Below are 22,203 nucleotides of genomic sequence, written 5' to 3'. Positions count from 1 at the left end.
AAGTTCTCTGTCTCCTCTATTGATCTATAAATGGTATAAACTGCATCCGTAATGCAAAATGTGCAAAACATCTACCTCTAATCTGTACTAAGAGCACTCACTCTCTTTAAGATGGATCGTCAAATACAAGAACCAGAATGCAAACCAGGAAGATACAATAGCAAATCAATATAAAGTAGAAACATCAGAACAATCATATTGCACTCACAATCCCAATCCGAACCCATCCCAAGTCTGTTCATCGCTGGCTGAAATTTTGCTGGCTCAAAAGGAAGATACCCCAACACCCCAACAGAGTCCGTTCCAATGTATCCCATCCGTGATCAATACCATGATTCTCCTGAATCCTATTGCCGAAGAGTGCAGAGATGAACTGAGAAGCCAGAACACAAAAAGAAAAACAAAAAAAAACATTCTAGAAAGTAAATGCAATGCCATGGTTGAACCCCTTCAACCGTGGTCGTGCCGGAACCCCAGAAAAGAAAAGAAAAGCTCCGTCTGAGATGCACGACAATGATGTGAAAGTGCAAACCTCATCCTGACCCGATGACTCTCTCAGCAAAATCAGGCAAAGGCACGAGAATTTGATGTATGAAACCGTCCCGCTGTCCATCGGGTGGGACGGTGTTCTATACCCCTGAAACATCGCTTCCAAAGACGCAATAGTAAGACATACCGAAAAAAAGACAAACAAATTTTGACATGGAACAATGAAAGGCTGCCTGGAAAGAAAAATAAAAAGAGGGGGGGAACCCCCAATCCGAGGAAACGACGACACGCTACCGGCCCTGCTCCTCCCAACCGAATGCACCAGAACTGCAGAATTTCCCTATACAAACGCACAGTCACAAATATCAACCCGTCACATATACCAACAACCATGAAATCTTCATATTAACAAAGAAAGTGGGTGCCCTGGAAAGTGAGTAGTACAGTCCCGGTCCCAGCCCCGAAAAGTTTAGGCAGGGGACTTGTTAGCTCCGGCTCCATTGCGACGGGAGTGAGCATCATCGGCCACGGTCAATCCTCCAAGTCCGGTGGAAAGGAAAGCAAACGGGTCGTTGGATCCCTCGTTGCCGTAGAACGCGCTATTCGAAGTGGTGTGGTCAGCACCGGTGAACGCAGCCTGGGTGGCCGGGTTGGCGAAGGAAGCGGCGGAGTGAGAAGCGTTGCTGGAGCCGTATCCGGCGTTCATCTGACCCATAGGGGGGTATCCTCCGGGAGCACTGCCCAGGCCCGACGGCAGGGCGTAGTTGCTGGGGGGCCCGCCAAACTGCTGGTTGAAACCGCCAAATCCGCCGGCCGAAGAGGTGAATGGACCCGGGGCGGGGGTGCTGGTCATCGAGTTGGGACCCATTCCGAAGCTGGACGGAGGGTCCATGGGAGAGGGGAACGCGGAGTCGGCGACGACGGCCGCTCCGGATCGAGGAGCACCGCAGCGCAAGCAGTTGATGTTCTTGGCGAAGTTGTGGTAGCCGCAACCCTCGGAGCCACACTTCCAATCACCTGCACGGAAGGGGACAACGCCGCCGCTGCCACCCATGCCACGGGAGTGACCCATACCGTGACCGTGACCTCCCATGTGAGGAGGCATCATCGAGGGGGGACCGTATCCGTACGCCCCGTATCCCATGGGATCGGGGGCGGCCGCCATGGCCGGGAAGGAGCAGCGGAAGCAAGCCGTACGACGCTGGAAGTTGGAGAATCCACACGACGGGCAGGTCCAGTCACCGGGGCGAGGGCGGTTTTTCGACGGGGGGAAGGGGGTCAGAATTTCCGCGGCACGGTCAAGAACGCGGCTAGACGAAGGAGACACTTCGATGGCCTTCTCGTTCAGAGCACGGCCGTTCATGCACAGGCTTTCGGCGGCCTATATGTCCAAAGAGTCAGAATGAGGGGCAAATAAATCTCCCAACCCGAGACGGGGCCAGATTCATACCTCTTCGTGAGACGAGAAGACAGCAAAGCCGGTACCCGTCGGCTTGTGTTGGTCCGGAGTGCGGAGAGTCCAGAAGGCGATGGGACGACCGCCAAACTGCGTGAACCAGCTCTCCAATTCCGACTGCGTCGTATCATGGGGCAGACCGCTCAGGTGAAGCACCTTGCTGCGTTCCGTCAAGAAGGCACGGACGTCGGCTCTGGCATCCATAGGTCGAGTCATGATCTCGGGGTGTTCATGCGGCGGCTGAGACTTGCGAATCAATCCTCGGAGCACTCGAGCCAGGGTGATAGCCTCCTCCATAGCCCGGCGAGGGGAAGCGGGGGCCAAGGCCTGCAGGTGGAAGGGAAGGTTGTGCTTGATGGGGGCGGAGGTTTGAACGGGTTCGACTTCGAGGGCGGCACAGATGTTGGAGAGCGAGCTGGGGCCGAAGGGCAGAGACTCGGGGTGGTGAGTCTGCCATCGCTGATATTCGGTGCGGAGGTCGAAGGTCCGCGAGTGCTGAAGGTACGCGGGGAGGACGACCGCCTTGTCTCGGGCTTCGCGAGGCAGCTGCACACGAAGGTCCCACGAATCCAACGTCACGAAAGCGAATTCCAGCTTCTTGTTGATGAGGTGTTCCTGGGCGAAGGCGTCAAAGCGGGAAATAGCATCGCGGAAGGTACCTGCCGAGCGGACGTGCTCCCATGTCAGAGTTGTCAGGCTCGCTGTCGGAGACCGTCAGCCATTGAACCAGCAGACCGATACATCCGGAAGGGGGTAGGGAGGGTATGGGTATGGAAAGATGTGGTGATGGCGTAAGGGAAGGGTAAGAGGAATGGGAATTGATGGAAAGGGACAGGCAGAGGCATTTGGTTGGGTAAAATGGGAAAAGGGCTCGGGAAATCAATTGGAATGCACTTACTACAGAGAGGCGTGATCGGAGTGTTGACAGGCTTGACAAGCACGCTCTCACGGTGCAACTAAACCGAGGTAAGAAAAAAAATTAGTCATGCCAGCGAAGAAAGCCAAAGAATCCAGAGCGAATTAGAGGGAACTATAGGAAGAGAGAAAAAGCTTTTCTCGTGTTGAACAACAATGATTCTAAATAGAAATGGAGGAGAAAAAATCTGGTAGGAAAAACCCAGGAGGGGAAGGGGAAAAACAGGCATCACATCGACGAAGCAATCAACAATCATTGCACACTTACCTCCTCGCAGGTTTGAGCATCCAACAAGATCCACCCCAGCTCAATCACCTCAGCTGAATCCTTGGTGACGTAGACGCCATGCTCGTCGCAGGTGGTCGCGACGTGGATGACAATGTAGCGATCCAGCTTGGGGGTGGGTGCGGAAACGGATGCCATCGCTCGAGAGTCCCGAAGTTCTTTTCTGTTGGCTGAAGGTCGGACTATCGCTACTCTTTCTCACTCACACACGCCAGCGGAGCGGTAGGGGGGAGAAGAGGGGGGGGGAAAAGGAAGAAGAGGGAGGGAAGAGAGCGACGGGGCGGAAAAATAAGTGTCTCTAAGCAAAGACCGACACTAATTCGCGACGAAAAGAAAGGAGAAAAAAGAAAGAAAGAAAGAAGAAAAGGAACCAGACCGCCCGTGAATCAACGACGAAGCACGGTAAGGCAAACGGGGGGGAAAGGAGGAGGGGGGAGAAAGGCGAGAGGAGAGAGGAGGAGAAGGAAGCGAAGGGAAAAGAAAGAAAGGAAGAATCGCCCAGGTCAGGATTGGGAATCAGCAGCTTTTCCTGCTTGGTGGAGCGTCGAGATTAAAAGAGAGAAAAAAAAAATGGGAAAAAGAAAAAAAAAAGTTTCGGTTTCCAGTCAAGTCATGAAGATGGAATCAGGCACCGAGGAAAGAATTGACAGGCCAACTGAGTATCTACGGGGAATTGACAGAGCCTCTCTGCTGACTTGCTTCCTGCCTTCACACGTCCATACAGATCGAGTATTCCGATGGATTGGCGATATTGAAGCGGTTCTGGCGTCGGGACCGTGGATTGTACGGAGTATGAATTGGGAATACGGGGGTTTACCAGGGCGTACCCGGACTGGTAACCAGTGGTATCGGTCCTCAAGGTCTTCTCGGGGATAAGACGACTCCAATTGACTAATTGGCACGAGTTGGACTTGATCTCCCCGACTGGAATAGGGGAGAAAGCAGCGGGCAAAGGAAGGTGAACGTGCAGCCGGACACGAAGGGATTAATTAAGGTACTTCTGTCAAACTGTCATTGAGTTTATCAGGCAGTCATTTTGATGCACGCAACCAGTCGACTTGGGTGTACCTACTTTAGTACCTGGTAGGTAGGCACTTGCTGTAGCTAAGTAGTGAAGGTCAATCAATCCAGGTCGATCTCTTGAACTAGGTAACTAGGTACAGTAGGAATTATGGAGTGCTTGAATCTACACAAACTCTCAGATTCCAAGATACCAGAATGCAGGAGTCGATAGCTTCCTGAACTATCCTTGGAAATACAGAAAAACAGAAAACAAAAAGAAACTCAAAAAAAAGAAACAAAAGAAAAAGGATGGCAGACCACTCCGATAAGCCCTCTGATTGGTGCAGTGCCCCGGGAATGGCCTCGCTAGTGTATTTTACCCGCTGCCGGCTGTTCCGTACCGTTACCGCCGTTTGCCATAACGCTTCAGTAGTAGACTCAGTAGAGTGTAGAGATTAGTATAGAATAACTGAATGGTCGATCCCAAACAAGTTAACGCCAACTCTGTCTGTACTCTATTGCAAACCAATACGATCGGACTCTCCCCCGCGAGACACTGCGGACTCGGTACTTTTTCCCGGCACGATCAGGCCATGACATCCCCAGCCAGTTCCGCCCGTTACCTATCAATAGCTCTTAATGACTTGATTCGGAGCTATTAGCAGTGATTTATCATTTATGACATTGATGATTCTCCGAAATTCGCGACCAATAATGAACCCCGATGGAGTCGGACTACCTGTTGGTGCCTACGACCTACTCGGGGGTGCCACATGGTGCCATCCATTTCCGGAGTTACGGTGCTTGTCGGATCTACGGATAGTACGGAGTACCTAGCTAGGCATCGCTATACTTGACTCTCTCTCTCTCTCTCTCTCTCTCTCTCTCTCTCTATGATTATACGCTGTAGGTACTTCACATGTCTAAGGTGAAGTATACCAAAATATTTGCTCCGTGGCATTTTAAGCATGTAACGCCATGCAAGACCTCTGGAACGTCTACGTATGTCATACCAAAAAAGAAATATAGAATCATGAACTACCATCAACCATGTACACCACATGACCAACGAATTAATTACATTGCAAAATCCATCCGAGAAGAAGAACCAATCCATCCTGACCAGCCCATCCATCCGAAACGCCGACCTGCACTGCCAAATAAAAAAACATGCCTATTCCTCATCTTCCTCCTCAATCACCTCCGACTTGATAATCGTATGGCGACTGTCGTCGTTCTCATCTTCCTCCATGATGCTAGGTTCGATGGACACACCCCGGCGACGGACGCCGGGCTCGACGGATGGGCGCACGCTGTTCGATCGCACACTCCCGGATCGCACGCTCATCATGTCGCTGTCGCCCTCCTCGCCCTCCTCCTTAGGGCGAACGCTAGGCGGGCGAGCGCCTTGCGCGATGGCCAAAATCTTCAGCACGGCGTTCTTCACCTTGACGAGGGCGTTGCGGCCGGATGCCTCGGCCGCGAGACCCTCTTCGATCGTCTCGTCGAGCAGTTCTTTGACTTCTTGAGCCAGCTGGGCGTTGTCGGTAGAGATGTCCGCCTGCGCGCTGCGAACGCTGGAGCGGAAGGGGTCGTCGCCTTCGGGGTTGCGAGAGCTCGAGCGCGAGGGAACCGTGGGCGGGGAGATGTAAAGCTTGCTCATCAGCGAGAAGAGAAGCTTCTTCTCGTCCTTGGAACAGCGGTTGGGGCCTTCGCTGATGCCCAGTACCCGTTCCAAGATGTCCTTGACCAATCCCAGGTGAACGAATCCACAGACGTTGGGGCTGGCAGAGGCCCCCGTGAGCACCTTCTCGCCGCCCAGGCCGAGCACTCGGCGCTCGTCGGTCCACTCCGCGACCATGCCCAGGAGGCCGCTCATCAGGGCCTTCAGCTCTCTCTGACCTGCCGTCTCGTCGATATCGCCGTCACTATCTTCCTCCGCTTCGAGGGAGTAGTGCTCCTCGGCCGAGTTCAGGACCGTGCGAATCACTGGAACGATGACTCTTCGCATATGTTGGGTGTTGTCGAGGCGTGAATGGCAGTAGACAGGGAAGAAGTAAGCCAAGGACTGCCGGAGGGCCGGGTTTTCTCGAGTGCGCGGGTGGAAGAAAGACACCACCAGATTCGACAGCAGAGTTTCAATGGTAACCTGGTTGTAATCCAGGATGGCTTGCGGGATATTTGACCCGGACGGCGTGAAGACATTAGTGAGCAAAAGCTTCGAGAGCGCAGTAGCGGCCGCCGATTGCACCGTCATCGGGGAGCTAGACTTGAGGGCCCGCGCAAACACCTTGAGCAATGGTTTCTGGAACACGGGTGGGGTGATAGTCTCCCCATCCGATTGAGTGACGGGCGTTAACAAGGAGGGGTGGGTGGTCAGCATATCACATAGAATGTGGATGGCGGTGACCTGCAAAGCCTCGTGGCCTTTGCTGTAGCAATGGATGAAGAGCGTCATGTTCTCTTCAGCCAGAGTCTAGACGGATGAAATGGGTTAGCAACACAGATACAACACAGATACTACGCAAGCGAGGACTAACTAACCTTGTCCAACAAACAACAGAGCCCCAAACACTCCAGACCTCTCTCACGGATGGGAGCCTCGTGACTCCGAACCGCAGGCACCACGAGGTTGTTCAACATGGTCACCAAGTTCATGTTCTCCTGCAGGTTGCCCTGCACGTTTTGCAGCATACACAGGGCAATATGCAGACACTTCATGTTCACCACGATCTCCCGCAGGATCTTCGCCTTAGCCTCTTCTTTGTTGAAGGGCTTGTCGGGCTCGCCGTCACCCGGGGTCTCGGAACGGTGGCGGCTAGCGGTGTCGTCGCTGATCTCCGATTTGGCCGAGACGAAGCTGTCCTCGGTCGTGATCGTGTCGTGGACTTCGGCGATAGCTTCCAATACAACGCTGCAGAATTCGTTCTCGGCAGCGACAGCGGGACCGCACACGAACCGCAGAGTCTCAATGGTGAGTTTGGTGCTTTCCTGAGGCAGCTCCGGGACCGCCAAGGACTCCCGTAGAAGGGTATACATCTTTCGTCGTCCCACCTCGTCACTGTAATCCAGGGTCATGGCCACGTGGAGAAGTTGCTCGACCACGAACTCAAGCTCCACGCAGTCATCATCGTTGGCATCCCCAGTATCTTTGGACTCTTTCTTCTTTTGTAAAAGGGCCGACAGATATTTGTGCAGGTAGTAGGCAAGGGCTGTAACTTCCGGGATCTTCTCGTCCGCCAGACTTTCGTATTTTCCTTCATTCTCCACGCGGCAGAAATCGTTGAAGGAGCGAAGCAGAAAAACAGATTCACCGGTGAGGGATTCCCAGAACTCCTCGTCGAAAACGACGGCCTCCCGATAATCGGGCCGGCCCTCCCAGAAGCTCCGCATAGCCTCGTGCGCAATTCCGGACTCCACGCCAGAGTTGACCACGTCGATTCTCTCCAGCAATTCCAACAGGGCGGGGATGTTCGGGGGCGAGCGTTGGATGGGACCACCTTCAGAATCCTGAGTCGAGCCTGCCACGTCCTCGATCCACCGGTCGAAGAAGAGTTTGCCCGTGGCCTTTCTAACACTCTCGTCACGGTCACGTAAGCCCCATCGGAGCATCTTCTCTCTCATCGACAGTGACAAGTGGCGGAAATCTCCCAGAGTGGGCAAGAGGCGGGAATACAAGGCACGTCGCGTCGGTGCATCAAGATCGCGGGCTCGTTCCAACAGGTAGGGGAGGGTGTTAGGGAGGAGGGGTAGGTTGAGAAGCAACGTTTTCCGCACGTCGGCACTTGTATCATTCTGCATAATCTCCACCAGTTTCTCAACGAGCGCCGTACTATCACCATTGTTGTCGTCATCCTCTTCATTTCCCGCCAAGCGGCCTAGACCCATCACCGCCTGGACTCGGACGGAAGACTCCTTATCTCTGATTCGCTTCAAGAGACCCTGCCGAATAGCATGGTACAGGTCGTCATCGACGGTGTCGAGAGAATTGACAATATGCGCAATAATCTGGGTAGCACGGAATCGCACGGTGCGATCTTTCGCCGACAGAAGCGGCACCACGAGAGCCACAATACTCGTCGTCAGTCGGGCGGTCGGCGTTTCGGGCACGTGGTCGTCATCCTCGGCGGCGAAAATCTCAGCATCTTTTTCGGAGGCATGGATCAAGAAATTTCCTAAAAAGCGAAGAAGGCGATCGCCGACAGGCTCTGACTTCTTGATCGGCAGGATGCGCAGCATGCAGCGACCGATTTCGATATTGAACTCTTTCTCAGGGAGCGTCTCCTCTCCCATCAAGACGTCGTCCGGAACTTTCGTGCTGCCGTCTTTCTTTGAGCTTCTGATGCCGCAGCAGGACTCTTGCAGTTTTCGCAGTCGCACGACGAGTTTTCGATGACCGGTCGTCGAGCGCTGAGCGTCGGCGAAAATGGAACAGACATCGCGGCGCAGGCTGGGGATGGCCTCGGGCAACGAGGGCTCTTCAGGGATGGCGATGGACGGCGTGGCAGATCCGGCGCGAGACGGCTGGCTGGAGGCTTTGCGGGAGGTCCCAGACGTCGAACGGGCGGCAACTCGACTGGGCATGATGGCGGAGGGGGGAATAGTGTTGTGATGTGATTACTGTAGGTTAGTAGAGGGTGGATCAGACTGAGGGCAAGAGCATCTCAGTACAGCGGCATTGATTGTTTGAGGGGCCGCGGGGCAGTCGGCCGTTGTCTGGCGTGTCTGGAGTCTGGACAACAAAGAGCGGGCAGTTTGCGATGAAACGGAGTTATCATCACTGGACCCGGAGTCACGGGGAGGGGATAAACAAACAGCCCAAACGGGAAGCGCTAAGATAAGGGCTAGGGTATGCACGTGGCAGCCAGTAGTAGTAGTCACTATACAGCTAGGTACGTACAATGCAACTACCAGCGATTACAGGGAATATTATTGAGTCCATGTGTATTAATTGAGATTAATTAACTTGCAGAATATACTAGAAAGAAGCCATGATCCCTCGATCTTCCTGTTCTCCATATTGTTCCTCCCGTCGGTCTACAAAGCCGCAAGTCAAGTCCATCACGCCATCGGTCACGTGGCCCTGACTAAGGCCGACCATCGGCATTGAATCCGGGGAATCAATTGACTCGACAAGCTTCTCTCCACCGGTGCAGCTGCTTCTGCGTTCAGGATAATTGCGATCACTTGCCAGACCTGAGCACAATGTTCCGTCAAAGTATCCGACGATTCGGCTCCACTGCGCTGCGCGCAGCAGAAGGTTCAACCGCCTACGGTGTCCGAGTATCGCATGCCCAAGGTGTCGTCCACGGTCTCACCGAAGGTAGGCACTTCTGGTCCCCCACCTCGTTGAGAATGGGAACGAGCTAACAACTCAAAGCCATTGGGAATACCCCACTGATCCGCCTAAAACGTATCTCCGAGCAGACAGGCTGCAACGTGCTCGGTAAAGCCGAGTTCCAGAACCCCGGTGGCAGCGTCAAGGACCGAGCCGCGCTGTTCGTGGTCAAGGATGCGGAAGAGAAGGGTCTGTTGAAGCCCGGCGGTACGGTGGTGGAAGGCACGGCCGGAAACACAGGAATTGGACTGGCGCACGTGTGTCGGTCCAAGGGGTACAAGCTGGTTATCTACATGCCCAACACGCAGTCGCAGGGCAAGATTGATCTGCTGCGGTTGCTGGGAGCGGAGGTGTACCCGGTGCCCGCGGTGGCGTTTGACAACCCCCAGAACTACAACCACCAGGCGCGCCGACATGCGGAGTCGTTGGATAACGCGGTCTGGACGAACCAGTTCGACAACACGGCCAACCGACAGGCGCACATCGAGACGACCGGGCCGGAGCTCTGGGCGCAGACCGAAGGCAAGCTCGACGCGTTTACCTGCGCCACTGGAACCGGAGGCACCTTGGCCGGTATCACGCGGTACTTGAAAACGGTCAGTGACGGAAAGGTGAAGAGCTTCTTGGCCGATCCCCCGGGCAGTGTGCTGCACAGCTACATCCAGAGCGGGGGCAACTTGGTCGAGCGCAGCGGAAGCAGTATCACGGAGGGAATTGGACAGGGTCGGGTGACGGACAATCTGCAGCCGGACATTGATCTGCTGGATGGATCTTTGAACATCAGCGACGAGAAGTCCATCGAGATGGTCTACCGCTGTCTCGACGAGGAGGGTCTGTACTTGGGCGCCAGCTCCGCGCTGAACGTGGTCGCCGCTAAGGAGGTCGCCGAGAAGCTGGGCGCGGGCAACACCGTGGTGACCATCCTGTGCGACGGAGCGTATCGGTACGCGGACCGTCTGTTCTCGAACACCTGGCTGCAGGGCAAGGGATTGCGGACTGCCATTCCCAAGCATCTGGAGAAGTACATCGTGCTGCCTTAATGTATTCGTGCTATAATGCATGTATGTTGATAGATCTGTGCAATAGCGATTTTACCCTGCTCGAGGGTGCTCTTTAACGTACTATATAACTGCGACAAACAATTAGACTTTCAATAAAGAACAGCGCAAACATTGAAACGATGAGATACATTGGCAGCGACGTGAGCATAAACCTTCTTGCTCATTGACCTAGCGGGAGACCGTAGGAGCATTGCAGGTTGACCGTCATGGATGAATTCGCCATAATATGAACAACATCTCTATCCCATCTATTTCAGTCTTTAGGCGATGGAAAGCAAGCTCAATGTATACGTCCATCATATCGACTAAAAGTCACGTTAGATCGCAAACTACAAGAAGTCGGTAAGTCGGCAAATATATACTTCCCACCAACCATCTACCCCAATTTGAGAATCACGATAGTTATTTCTAACAGATAAAACGACTATCCAATCGATTCAAGTCTGCTGGTGTTTGAAAAACACCGTATCATTTCCTACACATGCTGTTGTCTTTGGGCGGATTCTCAGAAAATATATTCCAACGTTAGTAACTAGCAGGGGACATGTGAATAACTGCGCGAGGATATTCCCTCCAACAATAAACAGGTCTAAGATGGAACCAACATTATTGCTCTATTCCTCATGCATAAGAATCCATAGTACTTGATAAATTATATTATACATAGAGTTGTGAGTCTCACAAACCACCGCCCTGATATCTAACATGTACTTAGCGATTCTAGGTGATACCTCCCTACTTGATACCCACCGAGGACCTCTGACAGCAACAACATGAAAACAAAGCCCCCAAACGCCAAAATGCAAACCGCTCTCTCCCAAACCAACGCCCATCAAAGTGATCAATCAATCAACCCATATCAAAACAATCCACCCTATACAGTCCCTTCCCATCTACCTCCCATACCCCCCCACCTTGCCGCCGTCTATACAAATAGCTCAACCTCCCCAAAGACGAAACAAAGAACGGAATCTACTCCTTCTCCGGCATCCTCATATAAGCATCAATCGCAGCACTAAACGCCGCAAAGCCCACACATCCAGCAGCAGCCGCCTGAGGCCCGGCCTTAGCACCCAGAATACCACCAGTAATGCACCCGGCGGAGACACTATTCGTGAGATCGTTTTTCGCACGGAGTCCCTCAATACAGCACTCCGTGCCGGAGTACAGGGCGCCCACGATACCGAAGTTCTTGGCGGACGACCACGACCGGGAACCCATGTCCTTGAAGCCGCGACGGACTTGCTCGCGCCAGGGGAGGTCGGCGATGGCTTTTCCTTGGGGCGTGAAGGTTGAGTCGTAGGACATCTATTCAGTTGGGGGGGTTGTATGTCAGTTGATTTGGTCTTGATGATAAAGAAGAGGAGAGAGGGGGGAAAGACATACACTAGCCATAAACAAACCAAAAACACCACCGAGACCGAAACCCATCGTACCGGAGATAACAGTCTTAATGGGACACGACTCCATAGCCGCATACATCTGTATTATACCTGTTAGCAAGACCCAGAACACCCCAAACCAGAAGCCGACGATCGCCACTCCGTCCAGCGAACACACGTGCGGTCCCGAAGCTTCCCATAGACGAGAACATACCATCTTAACCATCATCTGCTCCTGCTCGCTCATGCCCTGCATGTTGGCTGGACCGCCGGCGCCGGCGCCGCCCATACCGCCCATGCCTCCGCCGACAGGGGGTGTCATTCCTGGGAAGCTCATTGTGAAAAGGATGAGGGTGTTTGCGAGATCGGATGGAGGATAGGTTGACGTTGGTGTGGGGGTGACGGAAGAGTAGAGCCACACAGAAAGACAATACCTGATACGCAGAGAAAAAGAAGGAAGAAATAAAAGACCGGAAACAAGGCCGGGATCAACAGCGCTGGTGGAGGAAGAAATCGGTGATGTTGATGCGCCCCGGACTTTTTGCGGAGAAGGCGTGGCGGCTGTCACAAATTTATTCACGGCGGTCGGTGCGGACCATGTGTGCAGTTTTACACGTGACGTGACTATCCTCGAGTCTACCACCCAGAGCACTTACGGTAGGTTTCCACGACCTAGAAATACAGGCAAATATATCTAAATTTTTTATATAAGTAGATACTCGAAACAAATGTTAAATACAATCTTGTTGTTAGAGCCAAAATATCGTAACGAACGTAGAGAAGGGAATATAAAATAAACCAAATCTTCAAACAAAATGAGCGACGAGAATCATGAAAGAATGTAAGTCGAAAGAACGAAAGAACGAAAGAAAAACATCATAACAAACAACGCTTCTCGTAAAGGGTATTAGGATCAACTGTCGTAACCCTGCGTTATCCGTGTTGGTCTCATGCTCAAATCTAGCGAATCTGTCCACCAAGAAGATAAGAATAACAAAACAAAAGAAGTAGGTCGCGCATGCACTGTACGTCGATCTGTCCATATCCATATTTACAGTATCACCGTGAGGCGAAGTCGATATGGCTCATATATGAATGGCGCAAAATAGTATAATGTAACGGCAAGGAGAAAGGCAGGACGACTAATCGGTCTTGTCGTCTTTATCAAGAGTCGGAGAGCTGGGCCCGGATAGACTGCGTTCCCATTCCGCCATCAGGTTCGATGCGGTTCGGGTCAGTTTCGAAGATGGACCCTTGGTGATGGCGGGCCAGGGGATGCCGTCGGACACGCTGGGGTCAGGGATGGAAGAATCGTGGATGGGACGCCAATCGCCGAAGCTAAAGCACCAGTCAGCGCATAGACTGTTAGACAGGGTGGAAGCCAGCACCCTTAAACTTACCTGGCACTCGTGCGAGGACTACTGCCCTGGGTCATCGGGGACTGGTCATGTTTCGATTCCAGCGTGGAGCGACTCGAGGACGGGGTGTGCATTTTCTTCGGCTGCGGCGTGTCCCAGTCATCGTTACCCCAATTGTCGTCAACTTCGAGGTTGTTGGATTCGCCGGCTCCGCGGGTGTTGGTGCCGGAGGCTGCGCGAGCGTTCGGGGACTTCTGCCCAGTTGGATCAATGCCGAATTCACTCCAGAACGACGAATCTATGTCCGCCGATTTAGAGTCTTTACCAGAAGTTTTGGCCCCCGACGACGACGACGACGAGGGAGACCGCGATGCCTTGCTTCCCTGCACCGACAACCGATCTCTGCTGCGAGACGTCGAGCTCGAATCCCGCGCGCGGGGCGGCGCCATCGCCCTCGACTCGGTCGCACTAATTCCCTCCTCTCCGACCGTGGCCTGACGGATATCTTCGAGGAAAGTCCAGAGACCCTCCCTCAGATCCGAGGCCATTTGCTTGCCCGTGCGCACGAGCGCCTCGCGCGACGGCGGCGGCATCGTCTTCCGCCACTGCGCCAGCTGATCGTCCGTTTCTTCGAGATTTGCAACCGCCATAGGGCTGCGCTCCACAGACGGCAGAGTCGCAGATCGCGGAGGCCGGCCCGCACGAGCCACGCTCTCTTCTACTTCCTGCTTGAAAGTCGACGTGCCGGGGGCCGGCGAGAGCAACGACAACGCCCGCGTGTGCGAACCCTGGAACACTCGTCGCCCGTTGGTAGACACGGTGGTCCCCTTGGCCGCCGCGGCACGCATACTCTGCCTGCGTTCCAGCTCCCGGCTGAATCGCGGATGATGAGCGGCGGACGACGGGCTCTCGGAGCTGCCGACGCTGCTGTCTCTGTAGTGGCGGGTGTTTTCGTCGACGACGGGACCGGGGCGATCCGGGGATCGCAGAGGGATCAAGGGCTCGGCCCGTTGACTGATCTCCGTCCGTTTCTTGGTCTTCTCGGACACCGCCCATTGTTTCTTCAACGAGTCGAGCTGAGTCTCGGCGCGGGACAGCTCCTCGCGGAGCTCCAGCACTCGCCGTTCCTGCGACGCGATGGCCGTCAAGAGACCCGATCCATCATCTTGATCATCGGCGAACTGCAGGGGAGGGTCGAGTGGGAGAGCCGCGGGGGACTGGAGGGCGGAGGGCCGCGTGATGGGCGTCATGGAAGCCGGAGTCGAGGCACCGGACTCGAAGGCGTTGGGGGGGATGTTGATGGGAAAGTTGAGGGTTAAGCGTTTGGCGTGGCGAGCGGCACCATGAGGACGGGCGGGGAGGGAGGAGCGCTTCTGCTGAGACTGTTGACGACGTTGAAGATCTTCGGAGTCATTTGTAGGGGTTGCAGGAGTAGCAGGGGTGGCCAGGTCATGATCCAGGTCCAGCAGTGAAGGTTGGGACGCATCCGGCGCAGCTCCCGCCTCGACCGACCCGGGGAAGTGACCCATGACGTGGAACAAGAACTATAGAAGGCGATTCGACCGTCTCATGACCTTCAGAACAAATCACCAGGAAATACCAGCCCCGACAAATCAGCAATCCGGTCCGATTTGAGCGACGCAAGTGAAGAATCAAATAAACAATCAATCAAAGTCGACAGATCAATCCCCGTCAAATCGAGGACGGCAAGCGAGGGCAGTCAAAAAGAACGTAAGAAAACATCAACAATCGCAGGCCAAACAACGAACAAGAAACAAAACCACCCAAACCGGGAGAGAGTGCGAGAGAAGGAAGGGAAGGAAGTGAAGGAAAAGCGAAGGGGACGGAAGCAATTAAAAGGTCTGGCCGCGGGTCAGCATCAACTAACGAATTAGCTGGATGTTGGCCTCTTGTCTCTTGGGTCTTTTCCCTCGATTTTCCCTGGAATTAATTTTTTAATTTCTAGTTATACATTTTGCCTTTTTTTTTTTTTTGTATTTCCCTCCTTTCTTTGACCTACATAATCCAATTCAGTCCAGCATCAGCAAAGGCCAGACTTTTCCGGGCGGGTCAGAGCGCGCATCCTTTCCGCCTGCAGCGTCGCGGCCTTTTCTCTCAGGGGTAAATTTCACCCAGCAGGACTGCCCGGGCCGTTTCATTCCTATTCTTAGGCGGATTAATCTCGAGGGATGAGAGGGTATATGAGGATATGCGCAGACCAAATGGGTACTGCTTAATATTGAGGCCTCCTGGCGGCGGACATCTCGTGGATGTCCATCCTAATATCCATGTCTGTTTATAGTCCATCGACGGAGTATATCCATGGTGTTATGGAATACTTACTCCCTTGCGTGGCTCTCCGCATGTGGTTGACAGCAGCACCTGAAACTCGGAGCTTTTCTATTAGGCTATTCGATTCCCACGAGAGGTCTCCACCGACAATTTCAATGCGGAAGAAATCCACCGCGTACCGAACAATCGCTCGCATAACATTCGGGGGTCAACACAACTTGCCGTTTCGGGGTAAGCGTCTTTCCAGTATACAAATCGAAAATGCCCCCTTGGCCCCAACGAAAGAATGATCAGGACTCATAGCCTCGCTCGTATTATTCCAGCCGGTTCGTTCGCTTGGCATGTTGGAGTATCCCGACTCACAATCTGTACATCATCGTTATGTGTATATGGCAGCTAACCTGCGACCGCGTCTGACAGATGGGATTCCTCTTAAATCTGTACTGATCTATGAGAATATCATCTCGGTAACAGGCTTGCTTCCCGGCTATCTCGTCGGGCGCTATTGTTTAGGGCCGGGAGGCTTTCGTTAGTCCGCAGTTCAATATGCATGGAGCACTATATTTTGAGCTATTACTTCCGGGGAGATTGAGGGATGAAAAAGGAAAACAAAATAGCTTGAGCTAGGGAAATCGGAATATAGAAATACAAGGACACGAAATACGCGCCGTTATATCCCAAGACAGGAATAAATTGGCAACAAATTCACCTCGGGTTGCTGTAGGGAAAGTAACTCTATATGTTCTATCACTAAATCGGATGGGGATGTTAGCCCTGTGTCAAGTTATAGAGATGCTCTACTCAAAGCCCTCGCAAGTAGTCAGTATTATTATTCTCTATCGCATGTACTTCATGTTTGAAGGCTTACTGAGCACCCTCGGCTATCGCAACACAGTCGATTTCCACCTTCAAATACCATCAGCCTAATACATAAGTGCGATGTGTATTGCATGAGGTAGTGACTTACTTTGGCGCCCCGTCCCAGCTCTGAAACGGTGACGCAGACTCTCGCAGGCTTTGGGTCTGGCACAGAAGCGATGTCTGCTGATTGATAAGTATTTTTTCACGTGCTGGTTATGAAACGGGGGAGAGGGACACATACAGACAGCATTCATAGCGGCAAAATCAGCTATGTTTGTGAGATAGATATTGACCTGCCGACGATTTAGCTCGAGCATCCATAAGACGTTCCTTCTCAAGGAAAAACAACCTTCAGAATCCTGCTAAGGTCACTCCCTGCGGTGCAAAGGACCGATTGGAGCAAGCCGAGAGCCGCTTTCTGCGACAGTCAGTGACGGCGCTATCATTGAGTGAGTTATGTTCAATTCTCACAGTCTGTTCAGCCACATCGTCTGACACAAGTATCCCGGTTTTGGCATCGACACCAATCTTTCCGCTGCAGAAGACGAGCCCATTGTGGACGATCGCTTCTGAAAGAATTGGGGACGAGAAGTCCGGTCGGTTGATAGCTTGTCTGGATGCCATTTCTACTGTAGATTTTGTATTTCAGATGGAACTGGTGTTTGAGATGTGTGCTTCCAGTGAATGATATCAATTCTGGCGCGGCTTATCTGCTTAAGTAGCCGTGTGCTCTTTGTCGCGACAGTGTCGGACTCTTAAGAACGTCCGTCAACTCGGGACTTACCGAACCGGGGAGAATCTTCGAAATCCAATGCATTGCGAGGAAAGGTACAGCAATTCATTCGTAAGTTTGGTGTCTATCAAGCCGTGAGAGAGTCTTTCAACGCCCTCTCCAGTCTACGGAGATGTCTATACTAGCGTCCCAGACCACGAACAATGGAGCTCTTCGTATTCCTCCGAGCGTACCGAAGGAGATGGTGTACACCCCTGGAACGAAGAAGGCTACAAGTACGATGCGGTTTTGAACGGGTTTAAAAACAGGAAGATGGGTCCTCGTTGCGTCATTGACCATGATTGTGGTTCGCAACCTACTAACAATACACCTTTCCCAAATACTTATCGGGTCTACTTTACACGGTAAGTGCGTCCAAATAAATCCATAGTTTCATTGTCTGATATTCAAGAAAATGAATCATGAACTGTCCCCATTGCACCTACCCAGACCATCTCTCGCCATCGGCACATTGCTGCAGAATAGGACCATAATTTATCAACTCCCCCAACAACCAATCCACCCCAGCAGAAAGACCATCCGAGATCCCAGCCACCCACTGCGGCAACTGTTCCGGATACGTATCTTTGCCAGGAATCAGCGCCGTCGGGGCGACTTGATTATCCTGCTGCAAGTCCGCCATCATAGTCATAGTGCGGCTAGCCAGTGCGTCAAAAACATCCCGATACGGCGCCGCATCAGGCCATCGTTCCGCCAGAATCACAAGGACCATCGTACAGTCCATGCAGGTACTACTGACCTGGTCATGACGAGAAACTTCCCGGGCAGTCGGGGACGTCCACAGACAGTATAGATATGTCAGGCCCGCGAGGAACAGCTCGTGCAAGGCACTCCATGTATAGGTGACTGGCTTGCCGATGGATTGGCGACGGTAGCTGTGACAAACGGCCTTGGCGGCGTACAGACATTTCAAGAAGATCTCATCAGATGCTGGATCCTTGTTGTCGGTGATCTGGATGCGATAAAGCTGCAATACGGCGTAATTGTAGTTCGTCTCGTACCAGTCCGGGGTAACGAAGTATGAGAGAGCGCCGCCTTCAGGCGGAATCATTGGAGTAGGGCACTCGGCATGCCACTTCTCGAGATTGGCTGATAGCTCTTGCACACGGGCTTTGCGAATTTCGGGATCTTGGAGGGTAATGTCGGAGTAAAGGGCCGTCTGGATGCACCCGAGAAGACTGCGGATTCGGAAGCCGTGGATAGCGTGGGTCATCATCGTGGGGGGTTCGGTTGGCGAAGACCGCGGAGAGCTGCAGATGCCTGTTTGCGAGGGAAAGGTTTCCTCGATGTCCAAAGGAAGCTATGATCTCCGGTCAGTTAAAAGTCACAGCATCGGGATGATCCAAACTAGACAACAGTACCTCCGCGTCAATTTCTCGGAAATGAAGACTCAATGGTCGTCCTAGCATAACAGCAGCCGAGCACTCCATCACATACGCACTCCAGAACGCCCTCTTTTGCATCTCCTGTTGTAGTGGATTGAGAGTAGACCTCAACCTCCTCTGACTACGATGATAGCCGAGATTCACGCATTGGCGTAACGCTTGTCCGCCTAGCTTCCTGTTATGTGTAAGCTTGGTAATATGACATGCAGGATCAGGTGGGTTACCAATGGGATATGCCCTTCGACGACCGGAGCGAGTATGCGGCGCAACACAGTATTGCTTGGATGCATTGTAGATTATCATGACATAAGATGTCATCGATATAGAGCATAGCGGAGACGTACAGTTGCTCCGCCGAATATCCGGTGCTGGGTAGTAGAATAGCTCCAATGGCGTAGACCTAACATGTAAAATCAGAAGATTGTCGGGAAAGTGGCGTGAGAACTGTGCATACCATGTTCAGAAAATATAGAGGTACAGGGTCGTAGGCGAACCTACTGATCCCCTCGAAAGGATCCTCCATTGCAGCCTCCCACGTGCGGAAAGTTGGCTCATGTAGGAACGGGTACTGGGGATGAATGTTCTGAAAGTATGCGTTACTTAGTATGACGGCCGTGCGGTAGTCTGGCAGCGGACATGGCTCCGGGATTGCGCCATGGGTATCTGCATCCGGCCTGGAGAGGCTGGGTGACAGCGAAGATACTGCCTGTCGAAGCGATGGTTTTATAAAGCGCGCAAAAGCAAACGTAGAGGATGGTCCTAGATAGCTAGGCTCTGCTCCCGCTGCGTTCAAGCTCAGAGTGCCGATGATAGAGGGTAGACCACCGAGGTCATTGCGATCGTCGTCGACAGGAGCTATACTAGCATGGGCAGGGTTCGCAACAGGCTGTCCAGTTGGCGAAGGAACCGAATCACTTGCTGCACTTGAACGTGCTTCTTGCAGCATACTCTCTAGCAGAATGACACGTTGTTCCAGCGTCTCCAGGTAATTCCGCGGTTGATATCGCTTTGTTGCAGGATCTTCAACCAGGCAAACTACGCTTCGTGGTTACCCAGATATCCGAAAATGGTACCAGAGCATTCATACCTAAATTATTGCGTCGACAGTTGCTGCATGCCGGGACCTGCTCATCACACTATGTACATGAACCAAGTTAGTTGCGTTCGGCACATCTTGCGGAGGACATGTCCTAACCCTCAGTTTCCGGTCCTTGCAGCTTATACACGCCACGAGCGTCCTGCTCCCGGTGCGCACGCGTTGTGCAGCGCCTCTCTTGGGCCGACTTCTCAAGGGGTCAGGCATTTTCTGTAACCATTCCGAGGGTCTTTCATAGGATAACTCTTGATTCGGATACAATGATGGAGACGATCGTTTGGTTCGTAGTTACCCCGCAAAGACATGACTCAGCTGATTGCCGGGTGGCGTTTTCCAACTGCCGGGTCAAAGATAAGAATAACGATTGATCTAGATGTGCTCTGATACTAAAGATACCATCCGGACTACACAATGAGTGATACTGAACCTAGGTGTGTTATGGTGGACATTGATAGGCCCGCGATGCCACTGAGTTGTAAGAAAATAAGGATATATTAATTGGCTCAATCTTGACCTCGGAGGAATACGAAGGACCAACCGGAAAGCCCTGCAAAGCATCTTCGCTAGACCATGGGTCGGCTGTCTCCGATTGTCGGATCCACACTGGGGAACGTAGGAAGCGGCATCCATCAACGTTGCCTTTGTTCAGATTTATAACAAGCCTCTGTCGTCTCTTATCTACAAATATCAAATGACTTTATCTCAGTACTCACCAAGTATCTTCCTTCTTGGATGAATGATCTTTCCGACTACAACAGCAATGCCATCCCGACTTCCTAGCAAATCTTCGCTAATCGTGATCGTGGGTGCTGGTATCTTTGGCCTGAGCACAGCCATCCACCTCGCCGAACGCGGCTACAAGAACATAAAAATCATCGACAAGCAAGCCTATCATGAATCGCAGTATTCGTACGACAAAGGCTGCGATGCTGCCTCGGCAGGTGGGTAGGCCATTCCCTCTTCTTTACATCGACTCATACCGTCTACAGACATCAACAAGATCATCCGCACAGCCTATGGCTCTGAAATATGGTATCAAGAGCTTGCGCTCGATGCTGTTACCAAGTGGAAGAGATGGAACGAGGAGATAAAAACCGGCAAGACGCTTCCTCCTGGATTCTCTACCAATGATGCGCTCTTCGTCAATAACGGGACCCTCACGATTACCACGGATACTTCACTGCCCCAGTTCGAGAAAGACACCATTCGAAACATGACGAATGCAGGTCTCGGAAGCACGCAGGTTAATCTGAGTAACCCCGACGATGTAGCTCGCGCGAAGAACAACGGCTTCGGGTTCGCTGTGGACGCATTGAACCTGAAAGATAACCTTGCCTTACTTGACACGCATGCGGGATTCGTCTACGCCGACAAGGCCTGTCGTTTCGCACTTTACAAGGCAGAGAGCTTAGGCGTGCAAGTCATCCTCGGAGGCAAGAAAGGTACATTCTCAAGCTTTCTCGAGAACGCAGAGTCCCGTATCACCGGCGTACGTACGGCAGACGGTGTCTCCCACCCTGCCGAGTTGACCATAATGGCTTGTGGCGGCTGGACTCCATCGCTTGTCACCCATCTCGATAATCTCTGCGAGACTACAGCCGGAACCGTCGCCCTGTTCCAGCTCCCGCCGAACAAAGCTCTCTGGGATCGATTTGCCCCTGAGAACTTTCCCACCTGGTCGTAAGTAGCCATGATATCCGACCACACGAGCAACGAGCAAAGCTAACCTAATCTGACTCTCTTATTCAGATATAACCTTCGACACGGAAAACACGGCGGTTTATACGGCTTCGCCCGGGATCCTCACGGCGTCGTAAAGATGGGATACCGGGGTTCAAAATTCACCAACCCGCAACCACAACCTGACGGCGCAACCAGAAGTGTCCCAAAGACGCGCTGGACGGCAGAATCGATCCACCAGATCCCAACCACAGCAGCGCGGGTATTCAAGCGCTTTGTGCAAGAATTCCTACCCGAGTTGATGCAATGCGAGATGAGCACCCGGCTCTGCTGGTACACCGATTCATTCGATAACCACTTCGTGATTGACTTTGTGCCTGGCAAAGAAGGGCTGATGGTTGCGACGGGAGGTAGCGGACATGGGTTTAAGTTTCTTCCGAATATTGGCGAGCATGTGGTAGATAGGATTGAGGGGAAGGAGAATGGTTATCTGCCGTTGTGGAAGTGGAGAAGCTTGGGGGACGGGGCGATGCCGGTTAATCGCATCATGCAGGGCGTTGGTAATGAGCTGTCACTGCAACGCCAGAGTTTGATGACGATGAATGGTTTGACTGAGCAGTATAGTCGTTTGTGATTGAGGGCTGTCGCGAAGTCCACCTAGATAGAGGAATCCTTCACTTTTCTTCACTTAAGTCAGCGAAAGAATGGTGACGGCTAGCTATTTTATATACTTGACTTTCAATCACTTGTCGCCACTTCTCCCATATAAAACCTTCGAATGAGACTTGGCGCGGTAACCGTGTTAACAC

The 22,203-nt window shown here is 52.7% G+C and overlaps 7 protein-coding genes across 7 annotated transcripts; 2 read left to right on the top strand and 5 right to left on the bottom strand.

The window, feature by feature from the left end:
- Positions 1–958: 958 nt before the first annotated feature.
- Positions 959–3,284, bottom strand: NRP1 (putative RNA binding protein (Arp); the record flags this gene model as incomplete). Its single annotated transcript, XM_046090144.1, has 4 exons — positions 959–1,870; positions 1,940–2,646; positions 2,844–2,901; positions 3,129–3,284. 4 exons carry the CDS (start codon positions 3,282–3,284, stop codon positions 959–961), a joined length of 1,833 nt encoding a protein of 610 aa, XP_045946117.1.
- Positions 3,285–5,322: 2,038 nt separating this feature from the next.
- YCG1 (condensin subunit YCG1) lies at positions 5,323–8,732 on the bottom strand (the record flags this gene model as incomplete). The annotated part of the gene is made up of 2 exons (XM_046090143.1): positions 5,323–6,624; positions 6,693–8,732. 2 exons carry the CDS (start codon positions 8,730–8,732, stop codon positions 5,323–5,325), a joined length of 3,342 nt encoding a protein of 1,113 aa, XP_045946116.1.
- Positions 8,733–9,353: 621 nt separating this feature from the next.
- On the top strand, positions 9,354–10,526 carry LDX57_008420 (cysteine synthase A; the record flags this gene model as incomplete). Its single annotated transcript, XM_046090142.1, has 2 exons — positions 9,354–9,471; positions 9,529–10,526. 2 exons carry the CDS (start codon positions 9,354–9,356, stop codon positions 10,524–10,526), a joined length of 1,116 nt encoding a protein of 371 aa, XP_045946115.1.
- A 928-nt stretch (positions 10,527–11,454) lies between these two features.
- TIM22 (translocation channel protein TIM22) lies at positions 11,455–12,513 on the bottom strand. The gene is made up of 3 exons (XM_046090141.1): positions 12,144–12,513; positions 11,934–12,029; positions 11,455–11,855 (listed from the first exon to the last, which is right to left on the bottom strand). The coding sequence occupies exons 1-3, from the start codon at positions 12,264–12,266 to the stop codon at positions 11,520–11,522; spliced, it is 555 nt and encodes a 184-aa protein (XP_045946114.1). The 5' UTR covers positions 12,267–12,513; the 3' UTR covers positions 11,455–11,519.
- A 76-nt stretch (positions 12,514–12,589) lies between these two features.
- Positions 12,590–15,286, bottom strand: LDX57_008418 (uncharacterized protein). Its single transcript, XM_046090140.1, has one exon. It carries the CDS (start codon positions 14,814–14,816, stop codon positions 13,326–13,328), a length of 1,491 nt encoding a protein of 496 aa, XP_045946113.1. The 5' UTR covers positions 14,817–15,286; the 3' UTR covers positions 12,590–13,325.
- Positions 15,287–17,654: 2,368 nt separating this feature from the next.
- On the bottom strand, positions 17,655–19,564 carry LDX57_008417 (fungal specific transcription factor domain-containing protein; the record flags this gene model as incomplete). The annotated part of the gene is made up of 4 exons (XM_046090139.1): positions 17,655–18,533; positions 18,595–18,793; positions 18,963–19,018; positions 19,073–19,564. 4 exons carry the CDS (start codon positions 19,562–19,564, stop codon positions 17,655–17,657), a joined length of 1,626 nt encoding a protein of 541 aa, XP_045946112.1.
- Positions 19,565–20,431: 867 nt separating this feature from the next.
- LDX57_008416 (uncharacterized protein) lies at positions 20,432–22,092 on the top strand. The gene is made up of 3 exons (XM_046090138.1): positions 20,432–20,655; positions 20,704–21,394; positions 21,464–22,092. Exons 1-3 carry the CDS (start codon positions 20,451–20,453, stop codon positions 22,026–22,028), a joined length of 1,461 nt encoding a protein of 486 aa, XP_045946111.1. The 5' UTR covers positions 20,432–20,450; the 3' UTR covers positions 22,029–22,092.
- Positions 22,093–22,203: the final 111 nt, after the last annotated feature.

The sequence above is a fragment of the Aspergillus melleus genome (assembly GCF_016097325.1).
Source record: "Aspergillus melleus strain CBS 546.65 chromosome Unknown contig4, whole genome shotgun sequence".
Lineage (NCBI taxonomy): Eukaryota > Fungi > Ascomycota > Eurotiomycetes > Eurotiales > Aspergillaceae > Aspergillus > Aspergillus melleus.
The sequence above is the reverse complement of the archived record's forward strand: the minus strand, read 5'-3'. Positions and strand labels throughout refer to the sequence as shown.

Bases quoted from the DNA above. Each gene is read 5' to 3' on its own strand.
- LDX57_008416 (XM_046090138.1), top strand. From the start codon at position 20,451: ATGATCTTTCCGACTACAACAGCAATGCCATCCCGACTTCCTAGCAAA. The intron at 20,656-20,703 runs GTGGGTAGGCCA...TACCGTCTACAG, and splicing joins CTGCGATGCTGCCTCGGCAG to ACATCAACAAGATCATCCGC. The intron at 21,395-21,463 runs GTAAGTAGCCAT...TCTCTTATTCAG, and splicing joins GAGAACTTTCCCACCTGGTC to ATATAACCTTCGACACGGAA.
- LDX57_008418 (XM_046090140.1), bottom strand. From the start codon at position 14,816: ATGGGTCACTTCCCCGGGTCGGTCGAGGCGGGAGCTGCGCCGGATGCG.
- TIM22 (XM_046090141.1), bottom strand. From the start codon at position 12,266: ATGAGCTTCCCAGGAATGACACCCCCTGTCGGCGGAGGCATGGGCGGT. The intron at 12,030-12,143 runs GTATGTTCTCGT...GGTATAATACAG, and splicing joins AGCAGATGATGGTTAAGATG to ATGTATGCGGCTATGGAGTC. The intron at 11,856-11,933 runs GTATGTCTTTCC...CCAACTGAATAG, and splicing joins TTGGTTTGTTTATGGCTAGT to ATGTCCTACGACTCAACCTT.